Here is a 12,482-nt window from a genome sequence, read left to right as displayed (position 1 = left end):
TTGAGATGGCCTGCATATCCCATGATGAATGCGTTTGGTTCGGATATAGCTATTATAGCTGCTGTCCATTTAATTGCCAGCATTTCTCCCCTGATTGTGTCCGTGTAATCAAAAGAAAAAGAGCATTTCGATTTCATTATTTTGAAACGGAAAAGAATGTGTTTATGTGTAGTACACATCACATTACACGCAATATTTATGGGGGGCAATATTTATGGGGGAAAATCCCTTGTACTACAAACAACGTTAACAGTAAAAACGATCCCTGTTATAAAGCAATATAACTTATTCGAGTTTAGTATGTCCGGTTCACAAAAACAAACAAAAAATGTGTGATGTCTGAAGAAATAATTCACAAAAATGACCTTAATTTAAATTATGGTACCAGTAGGCCTACCATTGTTATATTTTATACAACTAATGTTTATTTACTGATTAAAAAAAAGATTCAAAAAGAGTGGGTTGAACGGTTTATTATTTTTTTTAAATCAACAACTTTCTAATAATCAAACCATTTCAACTAAACATCAACATTTCACAATTGACATACCAAACTAAAAAGACAATATAAACTAGGCTACAAATCCTTACAGGACAAACTGAAAAGTAGTTGAAAAATAGCAGAAAACAGTATAACATCATTTACTGGAAAATCAATCACTGTAGGCTATTGTTGAGCTAAAACCATATCACATCATGAAGTATCCAACTCATCAGCTTAACTCTATCTACGAGCCACAAGCTCCAGAAGAGTTGAGGCAATCTTGTCAAGACTGGTTGAGGTGCTCGCTTCTGGAGGTGGCGAGGATGATGGCTGGAACGGGTCGTATGGTTCATCGCCAGCTTCACTGTCATTACGATGGGACCTGTGCTGTGCTCTCCCGACATGCATCCTTCCTTCTTCTTGAAGAGAACTTGGTGGGAAGTTACCAGGAGGCTTGCGAAAGCTCTCTGAAACAGGATAATCAGGAGATCATAACGAATGAAGGCACTAACAGCAAAAAATATATACTAGCTCAAATTATTTTTTAGAAAAACTTTGAAATACTGTAATGCTATCATCTGCTCATCAGGAAGACTGGTTTGGCCTATGATAACTGGGTGTTCTTTTACCTTGAAAACCTCTCTCAACACCTGCAGGGCCTCTGCCCTCAAAATGCTCATATGAACGTCGTCTTTCAGAATCCAAATTTCCAAAGCCTCTGTAATCCTCTTCATAATATCTTGTCTCTTGAGATCTTCTTGGAGCTTCTTCTCTGGAAGTTCGTGAATATTCTTCATAACGTTGTTCCTGTTCTCTAGGATCATTATCATAATGTCTCATCTCTGGAAGACCTTTAGGATTCTCTTGTAACCTTGACTTTTGAAATCCTCTGGGATCATCAGCGTACGGCCTTGCTTCTTGAAGACCACTGGGATAACCATCAAATCGTTTTGGCTCCTTGTAATCATCTTCATAACGTCTGGTCTCTCTATGACCTCTGGGGTCATCCTCACTTTGTCGGACCTCTCGGATATCTCTAGGGTCATCTCCATATTGTCTGGATTCTTGGAAACCTCTGGGATCGTTTTCATATCGCCTAATCTCTTGGAAACCCCTGTTTTCTGAATACATGCCATCTGGATCATCCCTTGGGTCTTTATATGCATCTCTGCGTTGCTCCGTGTGCTTTACCCCTCTCTGATCACTGACAGATTGTGAAGATGGGCCCTTTAGATGAAAGACAACAAAAAGATAATTATTTAAACCAAATTAAATGAGAATGATTCTTAAAAGAGAACACTCTGCTTACCCCAGTGGTTCCAGATTTTTTTGCTTGGAACTCTTTCAAAACTGTGCACAACTTTTCTTTAAGAAATCTGGCGTCATCCATATTTTCAATCTGGATGTCACTCTGTAATTTAAAAAGGAAAGTTCAAATGAAAACTTGTTCGTTAATTATTTTTTTCATGTTGGTCAAATATTCTGCACTCACAAGTATGTCCAGAACGTTTTCATGTTTTGGATTAAGATGGGATCCACTTCCAGGGTCCACAAATTGGTTATTGAATGACTGTACAAAGAGGAAAACAAAAAACAACAACATGAGAATTCCAACAAGTACAATTACATATACAGTTATAGCAAGTTTTTGCATAACCTGTCAAAGGATATACAGTATGACAAAATGCTTGGTTGAATATTTGAAATATTAAATACATTTCCACGTACAAAGACTGTTAAAGCCAACTGTTGTCTGATTAATATGTTTACAGTACATACTGGACAAGGACAAGCAACAAATCACAATCTAGTTCTGCCAAGGTGCAAAATAGCGAACTGTTACTAACAAAAAAAGACCCATTGGCTATCAATAGTGAAGTGGTGTATGAAGCGCAGTTCAAGTCCCTTTCAAACAGAGCATCTTTCTGTTGGTCAACTTAACAAATTTGTTCCCATTGCGACATCTCTGTTGGGAGATTTTCACCACACTTAGGCGGAATTTACAAATCACATGGACTCCAATTCATTCAACTGTGAAAATTCACTGAATGACAGTAAATATTACCACACCATTAGTCGGACTTCCCAAAAACAGACTGTTGTATACACAAGTGTATACATATTTTAGCAAAACAAAGTTATTGCTTTAGTCTAATGCCGAGTTCAGACTGCACGATTTTCCAAATATTCGGGTCGCGGGATGACTATCTTGGCCAGCATTCAGTCGCTGCCGTGATCACACTGCACGATGGATCTGCGACAACTGTCTAGCATGCTGCACGCAAACTACGTACGTTTCACAACAAACACACGCGAGATGTGATTAGGAAACAATGCAACATCACACGTGGAAGACCGGAGTTTTCATGTGGGACTTTTTCGACCCGGTTGTGGTACAGCTCAGATGAAAAGTCAAACAGACATGGGTGCTCCTGCTAAATGTCTACAAATTTTTCTTCCATTTCTTGGGTCCAAATAGACAGAGAAGAAGCCTTTTTCTGAAACAGTGTCAGGTTGATAAGTGATCTATAACTCCTTCCCGAACTCCCCGCTGCTCTGTATCTTGCTCTCTTCATTGGCTGTCAGCAATCGCCGATGTATTTTTCAGTCAGAACACTTTTCACACTGCAGGATTTTAAATCGCCAACAGGTCCAGATATTTAGCATGCCAAATCTCTCACGGGCGTCGGCGATTCTCTCAGATCGCGTCTTCGCTCATTCACACTGCGTGATTGTCACCCGTGTGAACGAGCACCGATTTCAGGCATTTGCCAGCGATTTCTCAAAACCAGTCGGCGAGCCAAAATCGTGCAGTCTGAACTCGGCATAAACCGCATGTAAATGCACTCAATGAGTCGAATACAAAATACCTAAAACACCACATTTAAAACAAGTTATCTTAATTTCTCAATATACTTGTTTTTGTGCGTAAAGAGAGTAGTGGCTTTGCGGTTTTACCGGAGGTGGAGGTTTTGCTCTGAACTGTGCTTCTCTTGACTTCTCTTTTTGGATGTTTTTTTTTGAATGTCTAAAATAAGAAATGTAAAACACACACACAAAAAATACAATTAAAGACAACAGACTAATGCAAATGGGTGTAAAAATACTAAAAATTGCATCAAATTTCATAACATTGTGCAAGAAAGTTTATGATTTTCTGAATGTGACTTTATGAAATGATCCAAGAAGCCACCTCATATGTGCGAGTGTGATTTCCTCTGTGGTTGCATCAGAGAATCTGCTCTTCTTTTTCTTTTTAGCGGGAACAGCTTCCTGTGAATATGCTCTTGGATCTCTGGGCTCATGCATGTGGGGGTAACCTTGCATCTCATTAGCTTTGTCCCAAGGCCCTTTGTGCAATTCTCTGACAGTCCCTCTTCTCTCTTCGTCATGAAAGCTTTTTCCATGCATTGGCATGGGATTCGTGGCAGGCTTTTCCTCTTCATATGTTGCGTATCTTCTATATTCCATTTGCTCAGCCTGATATTTAGATTCTCCAGGGCGCTGGATTCGGAGGTCTTTGTCATTAAATCGGTTTCTTGGCACGCCTTCATTATAAACCTTCTCTTGGACATCTATAGACACAAGTCTATCACCTCTTGAGAACTGTCCTTGGCCATGAACATCGTCATAGTCTTCTCGAAGTCTCCTTGGACCATGGTCTGCATAGGGCCTTGTATGCATTTCTCTCTCAGCTCTTTCAGGATAATCATCCCCTCTTAAGCCTCTTCCTCGATTGTCGGCTTCTTCATACGGTTGTTGATGTCGATTTCCTTCTGGATAGGACTGCTGGTGGACTGCATCATCTGGATTAGGTCTATGGTAATGGTCATAATTTTCGTCAATATAATATGGTCTTCCCTGTTCTTCTAAGTACGTCTGTTCATAAATCTTATCTTCTGCCAAAGGTGGCTCCCAACTAGACTCTCGTCCATAGTAGGGTTGTTCATGAACACTGGGAGGTAAATCTCTTCCTGTAAGGTACAAAATTGTGTTTAGAATTCTGTATGAAAAAAAAGCAGCTGCGTTTTAAGAAGTCAAAATTTCACCTTGGTAATTCGGAAATACATCTCTTTTGAGTGCCTGAAATGAAATTACAGATGAATAGTTATTCATAATTCTAGAGGTTTAATATAAAACTATTAAAATTAATTGATTTTACAAGTGACTAAGATGTTAATACCACTGGCGTTCCCCATCCCTCCTGCTTTTCGACCACTGCAGCTTTTGCTCTGGCAACAAGGCCTGGTTGTTTCTGTGCGTTGTCATGCCATGTCACCAAGTCTGGCCTTTTCAGTTCCTGGTAAGACAGATCTAATGTAACCACTCTATTTTACTCTGAACAGAAGAAAGGGAAAAGTAAAAGGAGGTAAAATGCCACCATACCAAGTATTTTTGCCGGTGCTTGCGTCCAACTACGTGGGCCACCATACTAAAAAGGTCCATATCAACGGCACACAATCTGCACCTGTATTTTAACACAGCTTTACCATCGTCAGTGACATGATCTGGGATCTGTTTCAGGGAGCTGAGACCTGAACAAAGAAATGATTAAATTGTGAAATAATAAATGGTTCAACCAATAATGAACATTTCTCCCACCTCCCACCATTTCTTATGATTGGTGTTCTTCTGCGGAACACAAAAAAAATCTCAGTATTTGTTTTTGGCCATATAATGAAAGTTAATGGGGACCAAATTCCAGTGTTATTTTGGACCCCATTGACTGCCATTGTATGCGTGAATACAGTTCCAAAATATATTTTTTCATGTTCTACAGAATAAAGAAAACCATACAGATTTGTAAAGACAGGAGGCGAGTAAATGATGACTTAACTTTCATTATAGTTTTAACTATCCCTTTAAGACTGTTATAATCATCATGATTTCAATGGTATCCTAACCAGCTTGTGTGATAGTCATCTTACCAATAATGGGCTCATCAAGTTTCAGGTATCTCAAATATTCTATGATATCGGTCCATTCCGGCAGTGGAGGTTGTCTCGGAATCTTTCCTATAAGGACAGAATAAGCTCATAAAACATGTTCATTTCAAAAGGTTACAAATATATATATATATATATATATATATATATAAACAGTCTTCATATCTAAAAATTCATTTAATTCTTCTACAGCAGCAGAATCTTCCAAGTAACAGAAAATGTCTGAAATAGGACCGCCGCATTCAAAAAAGGTGCAAAAAAGTCCTCCAAAATGGTTTCCAATTGACCTATCAAACAGTAAAAGAAAGTTCATTTTCATGAACACCATTTCTGTTTAAGTAGAAGCTGATTTAGTCTCAAGGCCTCTGTTCAGGTGAAAAAGTTCTTATCCTTCTTACCAATTTTTAAAGGACATTTCCATTTATTTCTGCTGAAACGTCACATTTCATGAAAATCCAGGGGAGGCCGTCTAATGTTCAGCAATCATAAAAGACATCACTTGGTGAAAGACAAACTGGTCTCAAATTGTTAAGTAATGCTGAAGCATTACTCAATTGTGTCATTCACACAAGGATCCATATGGTATCTCAGATCTCTAGAATCTCAGAACCTTTAGGCAACATCCTTCAACATCAAAGTCCAGTGACTTCACAGAAAAGTCATGCTGAAAAGCATCTTTGCGCAGTGCAAGAAACAGGTTTTGCACAGGTGATGAGCTGGTACAACCGTTGTACTAGCTTTCTCACATCGCTATGGCAAAACAGCATCCCAGGATTGAGATCAGTCCGAAAGACGCTGTAGAAATCCAAACTTAAGCACCTGGGAATCTGTCCATACACATATGTATGGCATACTTGCTTCTCTAGTCCTCAATGCCTCCTTTAATAATCACAGACATAAAAGGGGACACTATGAAAGTGAAATAAAAAAGTAAGAAAATCTGCTGAGCACACTGGAAGCATTGTGCAAATACAGCATGTATACTGTATTTTGGGGTGTGGGGAAATGTACAAATTCATCCCACATTGCACATTCAAATAAATATGGCGTGAAAAAAATTACTGGATGCCATAAACAACGAGGCAAACCACGTTTCATGGTTTTACTGGATGGCATGAACAACGAGGCAAACCATTGTTCAGATGTAGTTCTTAGATCACCATTTTTTTTTTAATGTTGCAGTGTTTATTGAAAATGATTCATCTGTGCACATTTTTTTTTAAATGTGCATTTGTAATCTTTAAATAAAAACGGTCCCCTTCACAGCGACATTGCACTGATGTACTTGTCGTCTGAGAAGGGAAGGCTGAGCAATAAGGGTGTCCAACAGCCAGACGAGTTTCAAACCTTCCCCTCCAGCAACATGTCACTCGCATGAAACGTTTGCAATTAGCAAACGACAACGGTCCAATCAATTCCTAATAGACAAACTCAAGTCTATCAAGTCCCGCCCTACATTTTTTTACTCATTCGAGAAGCTGTTTCACTAGGATACATACATCGCAAATTCCGTTTCATGCCTTACACCTAAAGTCAAAAAAAGCCCCCCTACATTCCTGAAATAGTCGCATCTTATTCTATCCCTGTTTCTTGAAAATTTCGTGGTTTCACTACATCCATAAAAATCCACGTATGCATCTCAGTAGTGTGTGATTCCAACAGGATTCTGTTCCTTCTTCATCTTCAAATCCACAGCCGACTGCCAACAAAACTATATCAGTTGGGTCTTCATATTACTTCAGGGGGAAAAAAAAAAGTTCTTGTGATGATTCCCATCATCACTGGTGAATCCTGTGAGTTTGACGACCATCTATTTTGATAGCAGAAGGACATCTTCCTCGATGGAAACCCTACCTGACCTATGGAATGATACCTGACAATATGAATACTTACAATCTCCTTGAGATTTCAGTTGAATTTCCTGATTTCCTTAGAATCGTGCTTCTAAGCACATTAAAATGTCAAATCAACCTCAAACCAATTAAAAATAAATACAATTCTGAGACACTTTGAGTGTGTTCACACTTGTAGTTCAGTTTCTGGTGCCTCCAAAAAAGAAAATTATACATTTAGTCCTGGTTCGCTTAGCATTCACACTTTCATTTTTAACACTGAACCAAAAGCTATGAAACAAGATAAGGTCTGATTGGACAGCTTTTATGCCATACAGTATATTTTGCAATGGAACTTACTGAACATTTGAAACAATGCTAAGTGCAGGACTAAATGCAGTTGTTGTGTGTGTTTATGGGAGTATTTTTACATTTACATTTATTCATTTAGGTGACGCTTTTATCCAACGCGACCAATTGTTATATATGTCAGAGGTCGCACGCCTCTTGAGCAACTAGGGGTTAAGTGTCTTGCTCAGGGACACATTGGTGTCCCACAGTGGATTCGAACCCAGGTCTCACACCAAAGGCATGTGTCTCATCCACCGCGCCATCAACACCCCTTTTTTACCAGCTGAGAATGCACAAAGAGCTTAGAAAATGTGGAAAAGGAGTCAAAAGAGCACAAAGAATTCCATTCACACACACGAACGAAGATCTGCTCAAAGGAAACGCTGTTCCAATGCCTGTACTGAACTGTAATGGACAACATCAGGACTATGATGAGAAGAAACAGGTATGCTTGAGCAATCTGTCCTTTTTAGGGTTGCATCTTGTGAAATAACATCCCGTTTTTGGATCTCTCAGATGTCTTTGGTCCATGTTGTGCTCATATATCAGTTGAACCGCGCCTGAAAATGTGGTTCACGGTCCGCCTGTTTGGTGGCACTAGGTTTCAAATGGCAGCGTTCACACTTATTTAAATAAACCGCACTAACAGAGTTAGTTATAATCGAACCAAACCTGCCAAGTGTGAAAACACCCTTAGTATAATCTTATTACACTGATTCCAACTCTGTCTGAACAAAACGTGACATATGTATATATATATATATAATTTTTTTTTTTTTTTTACTGAACACAATTGGGATAACTATAAGAAAAAAAAAGATTGTATCACAAAGTTGTGATTTTGACTACTTACCCTGTGAAGCATAGGACTCCTCTTTCTTTGAAGAGATAAACAGTGGAGGAAAAACAGGGACAGATGATTATACGTTTTACTTATGATCACTTCATAGGAGTTACTTGCAATACTGAAATAAAGTAAACAGAAGTTAACAATGACAAAGCAACAAAGAGTGTTGAGATAGTTGATGGTCCAAACCCTAAAAGGGGAGACCTTCTTTCATCATTGGGCTCTTGATTAAGGCACTTAACCCCAGGAGCTTCATGGGACCAGTATTGTGCATCACTCTGAAGAAAAGTTAAAGGTTGAAGAACCAAAAGTATGGACATCATAATGTGTGTGGAATAAGGAAGCCAAATTTTACAGAAGCAATCCAAAAGTTTGGGTTTCACTTGTTCATGAGATGAAATAATGAGGAATTTCACAAAAGTTGAAGAGTAATGTGCCACAAAAGTCTAAAAGTATAATAGTTCTGAACAGTCCAGTGAGAATGTACTTAATACAAGTCATTCAAAGACTAGAGTTAAACATTAAAATGTATCCTTGGATTTATTCAGGATTCAATGCAATTCTGAATATTTATTAAGGTAGAACCTGTGTTATTTATATAAAAAAAGAGTGAAATTTCTAAGTGAAATAACAGAACGCATTTTTTGATGACCTACAATCCAGTAGGTAAAATCCTTTCTGCTCAGAACCCAAGGAACGGATAGTGACAGCAAGTGGAAGTTATAACATACAAAAAAGAAATTACGCAGGAAGCACCATCCATTCAGGAGACTGAAAAACCACGTGACCGAAACCCTTGTTAAAGTAGAAAGATGAACATTTAAAATGGTAGAGTGTATTTGATCTTCAAAATGTTATGTAACTGGCATCTCGGTGTCTCATGATGTCAGGTGACGGTCAGAATTTCCATTTGACCAAAAGTAATAAGTACTACCTATTTCCCAGGCATAAATAAAATGTATTTGTTCTCGAAGATACAAATTACCTCAAACAAAACCTTTGAGTAACTTTCAAAGATTAAAATTTGTCACAAAAGTCACAAACTTTGGAAAAATAATGCAACAAGTTCTTCCTTGTGACCATTCTTTACTGCAACCTGTGCAGTCTGACTCTCGCTTTGTGGCCAGTCAAACAGACTTTTCACAACTCTTGCCATTTTAGTATGCAACATGCATCCAATGGTCATTAATCAGTCTTGAAAGGAAGCACATCATCTTGTTGCACCACCAACAACCGCACTGGCTGTCGTCTGACAAACTACAGCACAAGTTTGTGCTGACGAAGTGAAGCAGTTTGAGGATGCCCTCAGACTACAAAAATAAACAACTGTTATAGTGCTTCTGAACCTTCTCAAACATACAGAAGTGTACAAGAATATGTTGTTTCAAGGCTAAGCAGCACCATCCATTCAGGAGACTGAAGATCCACGTGATCAAAACCCTTGTTAAAGCAGAAAGATAAACATATAAAATGGTAGAGTGTATTTGCTCTTCAAAATGTTAAGTAACTGGCATCTCGGTGTCTCAGAATGTTTTCACACTTGAATCCTTTTTATAAGAACCAGAAGTGGACCTAGAAAAGTGTCCTTGAAAGAGGACGCTGGGGTCTCTGGCGTCTTTGTGGTCATACTGTAGCTTAAAGTAAAGATAAAGATACGTCCTTGAACAGACTCCAAAATAGCCCAGTGTCCACACAACTCATCCTAATCTGGTTTAAAGAAGAATGAGTAGTTTTTGGGACCGGTAATGCAATGCAGAATAACCCATACACAAGGTCATAACCTGTATACAGTGTCCGAGACGAAGGAAATGAACAAGCAAAATGTTGTTTGCTGGTTGATCTCTATTGCTTAGAAGTCCTAAAGTTGAATGAAGCAGAAAAGTGAATATAACAAAAAAACAATCAATTATAATCTAAAACTACTCAAAACATGTTTTAATAATACTAAATACTACTGATATATAGCCTAAACACATATTTTTTTCATTCATTATTCCAGTCTTCAGTGTCAAGTGATCCGTTGGAAATTATTTTACGTTTTCTAAATTTGGAAGTAAATTTTTGATATTCATTCAGACACTATGATAGATTTTTTTCTTACCTTCAAATGTTGCAGTGTAGTCACGTGGATTTTGTAATGAGTATCGCCCCTTATTCTTTTATCGCAGATCTGAGAAACGAACGTTATCAATATTATTTGTCTATAATAGTCACATCAATGCATTTACATAAAGTTATAATAAACATGATAAACATTAGTAGGCTATCTGTTGTTGTGCACTACGGTCAAAATAAGACGGATTTACCATGCAGTCGATGAAGGTGTTGGCCTGGTCATCGTCGTACACTGTCAGCAAATCAGACATCTCTGCAAACTAAAATAAGACACAGTGTTGTTTTATAGGGAGCTAAGCACATAATATGTTCTTATACAGTCGTGCGAGATTAATACAGTGCAGAAAACCTTAACTTATTCAATTTGATGCATCACACATTTCATACACTTCTACGTAATGTTAATGAAAATTGCGACGCACTTACTGTAACGCCTCGCCCGCAAGATAATTAGCGATAGATTATCGAATTCGCGATCTGCGCTTTTAATTCTCCTAACACAAAACTATTTGAACAGTGATGATAAAGTGATGTTACAAACAAAATTTAGTGAAAAGCAACTTATACGCTAGGCCACTTCTTTCAACCTTGGCTTCTTCTGTGGTGAAATTATATTGCCTACGAAAACGTTTGTACCACCTAGTGGATGGGTGCTAATGTGACGTCACCAGTGACATTTTACCAGTGGTGAACGCAAAGCATTTTTATCTTTGTAGTTTTTGTATGACAGATGAAGAATCGTTACCTCATCTCTTTTATGGTTGTTCTTTCTGCATTACATTTTGGAAAAATGTTGAAAGTTACCTGTCTTTCAAAACAAAGAAAACAATAACAATTGAAGGGAAACAGATTATTACATATTTTGATTGTAGAGATAGTAGTTTGTGTAATATTGTAAACCTTTTCATTTTACTCGGCAAATTCCATATTCACAAAGCGAAATTTTCTAAAGCAAAACCATGTTTTAAATTTTTTCAAATGGAAACTGACATATATTTTCAGTCTCTGATAAGGGTTAAAAATAAGAAAGCGATATTAGCAACTGAATTATAGGCTACTCTAAAATATTTAAGTGAAAATCTAGGAATATATTTCTCTTGTTATAGTTAGTTTGTAAGTCTGTCTATTTAAGCTATGTATTTTTATTTATTTATTTATTTATTTATTTTTTCTATTTTTTCAATTAATTTTATTCTGATGTTTATTTATTTATTTTTGCTGTATAATTTCTGTTTACGAACTGTGATGATTGTATGTTTGTAATCTGCATTCTAATAAAAATAAATAAATAAAAATAATAATAAAAAAAGAACGCAAAGCATTTTGGGAATCTGTATAACTACCATATAGGCTCCTAAGGGAATGACTCTTGTCGGCCCAGAAAGTCAATGAAGAAAATGTTTAAATATTCAAGAAAAAGAATAGTCGAATAAAGTCGTTATTTTTGTTTGTTTTTTCGCACAAAAAGTATTCTCGTCGCTTGATAAACTTATAGTTGAGCCACTGTAGTCACATGGAATATTTAAACATTTTCTTCATTGACTTTCTGGGCCGTCAAGAGCCAGTCCCTGTGGTAGTTATACAGTCCCAGGAGCCTATGTGGTAGTTATACAGCTCTCATATTTAATCAAAAATATCTTCATTTGTGCTCCGAAGATGAACGAAGGTCTTACGGGGTTGGTACAGCATGGGGGGTGAGTAATTAATTACTTAATTTTGACTTAAAATGTGATATTGCCTGCACAGCTCTTGCGTTTCGTTTGGTCACACACCACAAGGTGTCACTGTGGCCTCAAAGCTTCAGCTCTGCCACTGAGCTCGATTGCTGATGTCTGAGTTAAAACACGCCCCCCTCATTAGCATACGGAGAAAGAAATGTTGTAATAAATAAATGTGGAAATAATTAA

At 37.6% G+C, this 12,482-nt stretch overlaps 1 protein-coding gene across 2 annotated transcripts; it reads right to left on the bottom strand.

Annotated features, from left to right (window-relative positions):
• Nucleotides 1-457: 457 nt before the first annotated feature.
• Nucleotides 458-11,167, bottom strand: LOC120485247 (uncharacterized). 2 transcript variants are annotated; one of them, XM_039680895.2, is made up of 14 exons: nt 11,002-11,167; nt 10,767-10,835; nt 10,562-10,630; nt 8,467-8,491; nt 5,413-5,499; nt 4,871-5,019; nt 4,668-4,784; nt 4,534-4,567; nt 3,678-4,458; nt 3,443-3,512; nt 1,977-2,054; nt 1,794-1,895; nt 1,114-1,711; nt 458-951 (listed from the first exon to the last, which is right to left on the bottom strand). In XM_039680895.2, the coding sequence occupies exons 2-14, from the start codon at nt 10,824-10,826 to the stop codon at nt 725-727; spliced, it is 2,397 nt and encodes a 798-aa protein (XP_039536829.2). In that variant the 5' UTR covers nt 10,827-10,835; nt 11,002-11,167; the 3' UTR covers nt 458-724. The 2 variants fall into 2 exon arrangements, with proteins under 2 accessions (XP_039536829.2, XP_039536830.2); XM_039680896.2 differs by lacking the exon at nt 8,467-8,491 and having other exon boundaries at nt 11,002-11,145.
• Nucleotides 11,168-12,482: the final 1,315 nt, after the last annotated feature.

Source organism: Pimephales promelas, chromosome 18 (genome assembly GCF_988280905.1).
Source record: "Pimephales promelas chromosome 18, fPimPro1.hap1.1, whole genome shotgun sequence".
Taxonomy (NCBI): Eukaryota; Metazoa; Chordata; class Actinopteri; order Cypriniformes; family Leuciscidae; genus Pimephales; species Pimephales promelas.
Note: the sequence above shows the minus strand (reverse complement) of the source record. Positions and strands in the feature narration are given on the sequence as shown.

Excerpts from the sequence above, each read along its gene's own strand:
- LOC120485247 (XM_039680895.2), bottom strand. The coding sequence starts at position 10,826 with ATGTCTGATTTGCTGACAGTGTACGACGATGACCAGGCCAACACCTTC. Across the intron at positions 5,500-8,466 it reads GGAGTCCTATGCTTCACAGG|GAAAGATTCCGAGACAACCT; the intron begins GTAAGTAGTCAA and ends CTGTCCTTATAG. Across the intron at positions 2,055-3,442 it reads GAGCAAAACCTCCACCTCCG|TCATTCAATAACCAATTTGT; the intron begins GTAAAACCGCAA and ends CTCTTTGTACAG.